A 6,238-nucleotide genomic window follows, 5' to 3' on the forward strand; every position below is an offset into this window, starting at 1 on the left:
ACGGAGAGCCTGCACACACATTAGCTGCTAGGCTCAGATAACCGTGTGAGACAGCAGCAACTATCCCCAGCGTTTCCCAAAGCCGAGACGTCTGCTTTTCCTCCTCTGAGGACCCGAATGCCGCAGACCCACCGCTTCCAGGAAAACACCCTGACTCGCACAACCTGGTGCACTGCCAAGGCGATCGTGTCTGCAGGAAACGCTGGCACTGAGGTCCGGCACGCAGAGCACGGCTCAGCCAGCATCTCTGGTCGGTGGGATGTGAGGCAGCTGGGAAACGTCAGGATGAGCAAGAGCTTCCAGAGGGACCAGTACAACGCTCTTGGGGCTAGGAGCTGTATCGGGACCCTGCCAAAAAGGACCTGGGGGTGACGGTAGATGCCAGGTGGAATACAAGCCAAACATCGATCTTGTGAATCGAGTAAACCACATTTACACTCCTTTAGAAGTGGAGCCAGCAGATCAAGGGAAGAGCAAAGCCAGCACACACCGATGCAGGGAGGTTCCTGTGATCCTGAATACCCTGAAACAGACCCATTTGAACCATATTTTTGGCAAAGAGAGAGGGAGCATGGACATGGGAAGATCTAGGCTCCCAGCACTCTGCTGCTGTGCAGGCAGCCACGACACCAGGCAGCAAGGGCCCGGCTGCCTGCTGGCCTCTTGCTGGCTGCTCCCAGAGGCATGGCCTAACGACGGCTGCAGGCAAGCTTCTGTTCGGAAAGAATTTCACATTTTCCGCAAACATTATCGAAACTAGGAAATCCAGTTAGGCACATCGAGTCTGAGAGGGGGGGCTGTGGCCTTGGGTGGAGAAGAGGCACGGGGACACTATGCCTGTGAGGGAGAACCAAACCAGGAGCTGCAGGAACCAGGATCTGCAGAGGCTTCCAGACAGCAGAGAGACCAGACCACGACGCCTGCTCCAACTCTGATTTATTGAACATTACAAAATACTCTGCATATATTTTCACATTAAAACAATATTCTTGCAAATAAGATATTAAGTCTTGAGTCATTTGTGGTGCCCATGGCTACAGAAAACACTGACCCAGCTAGAGATTTAGTATGGCCCAATATCAGAAATCAAAACCAGAATAAGGCATACCAGAAATGCAAAACTATACAAAAACCTTTTAAAAATCTCATGCTCATCTGGTGGGACAGGTACAGAGCAGAACGGCCTTTGCTGAGCCTTGCTAACAGTACCGGGGGGTACCGCCAGCTCGCTTCTTGCCCCATGTTGGGCTCACTCACCCAGTGCATCCACATGTTCCCTTGGCACTTGCCGTCTCAGCACACCCACGTAGCTGGAACAGGCAGTTATTTACCTGCTTTGGGGCATCAACAGCCCAAGTCCCCACTCTTCCCTAAGAGGAACATCCCCAACCCTCCCGTGTTGCCGGTGCCCAGCTGCCGGCTGAGCTTTTGCATGCTGAGCAGTTCTTGGGGAGCAATTCTTGGCCCCTGGGGTCACAGCACACTGTGTGGGCCACACACACCGGGTCCCACCACCCTCTCAGGAGGGACCAGGGGTGGCTGGGAGGCAGGGGGTGGGGACAGACCTCTGAAGATGCACTCAGCTCTCACCCATCACCCTTGCTCCTGATGTACATTCATACCTGCTGCTCACTCCACTCCTTGCACCATGACCAGCCCTACCAGCTGATGGGCCCCAGGCAACTGGAGGGGCTGGGACGTGGGCAGGATGAATGCCATGGATGATGTGCAGGGCAGCTGCCTCCTGGCAAAGCCAGAAAGCTGAACACCGCAGCTATTGGGAACACATCCAGACAACAGGCGTGAGGCTGGCACAGCAGGCTGGGTGCTGGAGGAGTCCCTGTGCGTACAGGTTCACTAGTCCGGCTCCTGGTGGAGCCAAACGCCAGGAGCGTTGCTCCCAGTCCTGAGAAGGTCATGGCCTTGCCTCTGTGGTACCTCCATAACCCAGGGAATGCAGAGCTGCCATGGCAAGGAACCCATCTCTGGCCTCTCGGCTGAGCTCCATGCATACTTTGAGGAACCAGCACTGCAGCCGCCTTGAAGTCAACGGCCTGGTCGCTGGGTGTGGACAGGCTTGTGTGCACCGGCCGCCGCGCCCAGCCCTCTCCCTGGAGGTCTCCTACTCACAGCCAGGCTGGAGATAAGCTCGTGCTCCCACACCCGCGAGCAGCTACGGCCCATAAGCCAGCACCCCTACACCTCAGGGCAGCACAGCCACGATGGGATCAAGTCCGGCTGGGATCCCAGCCCTGGGAGGAACTTCTTTGGCCTCCCAGCGCTGCGAAGATGTGTAGGGACCAGAGAGGAAGAAAGGTTTGGGGTCTGTGCCTCCCTGGGTAGACGGGAGCTGGTACCTGCTGTTGCAGCATGAAGCCAGTTTTGCATCAGTAGGTGCATGGGCAAAGCCCACCTTGGAGTGCAGCTCCGGGAGGAGTGCTGGGCTCTCCTGCCACTCCTGGAGTTTATGGAGACACACACAAGCTTTACAACGCAAGACAGCAGAGCGGTCGGTGGGTCGCAGCCCATCCGCAGCCCCCAGCCCTTTCCCCATCTGCAGTCTGCCTCAGAGGTGACTCGCTCTGTTGAACATCAGCCACCTGGGCTCCGTGGTGGGCAGCATCCTGCCCTGCTCCTCTGTGGCCATCAAAGGCTGCAGCTCCTGCTGCTCAGCGCCGTCCGGGCTGCTGTCGCTTTGCGACCGGCCGCCCTTAGAGACATGGCTGGGGAATTGGAAGCAGGAGCTCTGCCCCGGCATCGCCTGGCTCGCAGACTGGGGTTGCTCTTCCAGCACAGGGCAGGCGAATCTCCTATGCTGAGGTCCGCTCTCAATGCCTGGGGGGGAAGCGATGCTCTCCAAGGAGGAGATGCTTTGGTTCCACGCCTTCTGCATATCCACTGGCACGATTTTGGTGGTCTCCGAGGAGACGTAAACAGCCAGATCAGCCTGGTCTCCTTTCCACGGTAGCTCCTTCTCTGCCAAGGTGGGCGATGGTGGGATGATGCAGGGGCTGGGGCAGACATCCAGGCTGCCTGGAGATGCAGAAGGAGAGACAGTGAGAGGGATCTTGCACAGCTCTTGCTCTCTCCCTGGGCCCTGCAAATATTGCAGAACCGACCACTACCAAATAGCCAGCTGGCCCAGGGATGCAGGAGCCACCAGGGAGGCTCTGCCGTGCCTCCAGAGCCACAGAGAAAAGTGATTCTCCCATTCATGCTCTGCTGACTTTGGTTTTGCCCAGACCAAGGCAACCTTGCTCCTCAGGTGGAGGAAGGACAAGCTACCCAACAGCAGCTGCCCTGGCGTGGGAGCATCGGTGCCTACCAGGAGTTGTCTTTCCCTGCAGGACCTCATTGGTGGCTCGAGCGATGAATACAATCCCTTCATCGTCCTCTCTCTCTGTCTCCGAGCTATCGCTCTCCTCCTCCTCTGAACTGACCATCACCAGGACAGGAGCTGCAGCCAGATGGAGAGAGTTGGTTTGGAGGATGGGGCACCCTGTGGGGGAAGGACTGCACCCATGGGAGAAGGACTCGGTGCTAGTGCAACCCTGGGTGCTGTCGTGCCACCAAGCTGGCAGTGGGCAGGCACAGCAGGCTGCTCCCATCCCACCCCAACAGGTCCCCTTGCCAGGACCTGCAAACCTCGCCTGCCACCGGCTTTACCTGTCTCCTGCCAGGGGACGTTTCTGTGCGTCTTCCCATTGGGTGCGTCGTTGGTCAGAGAGATGTTCTTCTGCGAAGGAAGAAGGACCGGCTGGGACCTGCCCTGTGCAAACCCCTAACCCCGACCCAGGCAGCCCTGCAAGCCAGGGTAATCCCAGGGACAGAGATTCCCACCCCGGCTAGATGCCAGCTGGCAGTCAGTGGTTCCTAGTCCTTAGGCGTTGCATCTTCATGGCCCTACAATAAACAGCTCAGCTGCAATGGCTTCAAGAGTCTCCAAACAAGAGAAGACACCTAAGGCCCAGTTTAAGGCGCAGTGCCCCACTTCTGAGCCTGGATCTGCACTGACGTTCAGGCTACTTTATGCTGAGTGCTCTTGGAAAACAAACGTGGGGCTCCTCCAGGGCTCGGGACAGCTTTGCCCAGGGAAAAGCCACCCCGCAGCAGCGCTGGCATGGTGGGAACACGTGGACACACGGGGCCCGCGTGCACACACGCAGGACTGAGATGAGGTGAGCCGCTCTCCACACTGGCCCTGGAGCTGCCAATGCCCTGCAGCACCTCACCTAACCCCCAGAGGACCTCACTGTCTGCAGCCTGGGGGAGGCCAAATCTCAAGAGCTAGTAATGGAGCAGCAGGTTGGGGAGCGCTTGCCTTTTTCCTGCCCTTTTCCTTCAGCCTGGCCTTGCTCTTGGAGGAGCAGACGTTGTGCTTTGTGGACTTGAAGGTCTCCAGCCGCCTCTTCATGTTCTGCCGGAAGATTTCTTTATCTTGGCGCTCTTGTTTATCTGGAGAGATGAAGTGACGGCTGTAGCTGGCCTTGTACTGGCCGAGGGAGAGGCAAAGAGACACAGGGTGAGCAGCTGGCCCCACGGAGCATCCTCCATCCCTGCTCCTCTTGCAGGTGCTGCTACCCTCGGGGTGAGCCACACACTACGGCCGGGGAGTGCTCACCCGCCGGCGGGGCTTGTAGAGGCTCCCTCGCAGCACGTGGTGCATGGCTGCATCCTCCTTGTCCCGTCGGCTCCGCACCGTGTCAATCACCTGCAGGTCCAGGCACGCGCCACTCCCGCTCTCCCTCCTGACGGGGAGATGGAGACGGAGATACTGGGCTCCATGCCTGCATCCTGCCAGCCCCCTGCCAGCCCTGGCATAACCCACCCCCGGGGAAGGGGGCGGCTGCAGGCGTTCCAGCGAGGTCTGCCCAGGGGCTCGGAGGGATGCTCGTACTCACAGGAGGTTTGTGACTGACGACTCCGACATGGACGTACGGCTGGGCATGGAGGGCAGCGCCAGCTTGGCGGCTGAGAGCACGTGGCCACCCTGGGAGGCGGGAGGGCAAGGCTGGCACTGGGGCAGTGGGGACCCAGCCAGACTGGGGGGGTCCCCACTGCCTGGCCAGAGGGGACACGCATGGCCATGCACGGGGTGGACCACCACCCCAGGCCAGCCGGCTCCTGTCGGGGCCACCCCACCGCCCAGCCCCCACCGCATGCCCCTACCTGATCGACGAAGCTAATAGCATCACGGATGTTTAACTTGTAGTAAACGTCCCAGATCTCGTCCCGCAGCCTGTAGGCAGATTTCCGCATCAGGAGCTGGCTCAGGTACTTCTTGTCGAACTGTTCCCACCTGCCACGAGATGAAGACATGGGCGGTTTAGCTCCCACAGGGTACCACGGCCATGGACCCCCTGCCCACATAAGGTTGACAGTGTCCAAAGCATGGCGAAAGTGGGCTGGGCACGCAGGACCTGGCTGTGCCCAGGGACATGCTGCCAGGGAGGGCAGGAAGGGAGGGATCATGCTGACTCTTCGTCCCTGCCCAAAGGGGAAGCGGGAGACCAGCAGGTCTGCGGGAGGCAATGGGAGCGGGGATGGGGCCGGCCCTGCCCCACTGGAGCGCTTCCCCTCCAGGAAACAGGCTTTTCGCATCCTTTTCCTGTCGCTGTGCTGCGGATAAACACTGCCCAGGCTTTAACAGGACTGTTTCCTCCTCAGTGCCCAGCGCAGCTCCATCCGTGGGGAGGCACAGGGCCATCGTCATTACCAGAGACACCCCACAGCCCCCCAGCAGCTCCGGCACGGGCAAGCAATGCCAGCTCTTGCAGCATGCCCAGCCGCACCCGCCCGACCTCTCTCTGGAATGCTTTTGGGAGCTTGGTCTGCTGCAGAACAGCAGCCAGACAGTCCCCTTCCAGATGGACAGACATACAGCCTTCCTGGTCCTGCTGCCCTGCCTACAGCAGGAGTGTCCTGCAGCGGGGACCCTGCAATGTCCCCATGGCTGGCATGCATCCGCCATCCACTTGATGGCTGCTGGAGGATCCTGGCTAAGACACTCACTTGTCCCGCCAGTAATGGTAGCCGTGGTGCCCCACGATGTCCTCCACCGCTGCCAGGATGTGGTCAAAGGCCTTGAGCGAGGAGAAGAGGGTGAGAGCGGTGGCGAGGCTGCAGGTGCCCCGGGGGTGCTGAGGCTGTGCATCACCCTCGCCCAGCCCCGGAGGTGCGGGGAGCCGGGCAGCCTCCAGCACCAGCACCTACGTGCTCATGCAGCTCCTCATTCAGC

At 59.7% G+C, this 6,238-nt stretch overlaps 1 protein-coding gene across 1 annotated transcript in view; it reads right to left on the reverse strand.

Moving 5' to 3' along the window:
• Positions 1–2,566: 2,566 nt before the first annotated feature.
• The window catches only part of SLC9A5 (solute carrier family 9, subfamily A (NHE5, cation proton antiporter 5), member 5), a 10,011-nt gene continuing 6,339 nt past the window's right edge, over positions 2,567–6,238 (reverse strand). The window contains exons 8-15 of the mRNA XM_009330376.1: positions 6,013–6,083; positions 5,170–5,299; positions 4,902–4,990; positions 4,622–4,748; positions 4,322–4,492; positions 3,667–3,736; positions 3,326–3,457; positions 2,567–3,033 (exon numbers count right to left, since the gene is read on the reverse strand). Coding sequence (XP_009328651.1) covers positions 2,567–3,033; positions 3,326–3,457; positions 3,667–3,736; positions 4,322–4,492; positions 4,622–4,748; positions 4,902–4,990; positions 5,170–5,299; positions 6,013–6,083 — 1,257 coding nt within the window. The remainder of the gene's footprint in view (positions 3,034–3,325; positions 3,458–3,666; positions 3,737–4,321; positions 4,493–4,621; positions 4,749–4,901; positions 4,991–5,169; positions 5,300–6,012; positions 6,084–6,238) is intronic.

This window comes from Pygoscelis adeliae, unplaced genomic scaffold (assembly GCF_000699105.1).
Source record: "Pygoscelis adeliae isolate BGI_AS28 unplaced genomic scaffold, ASM69910v1 Scaffold458, whole genome shotgun sequence".
NCBI classification, from domain to species: domain Eukaryota; kingdom Metazoa; phylum Chordata; class Aves; order Sphenisciformes; family Spheniscidae; genus Pygoscelis; species Pygoscelis adeliae.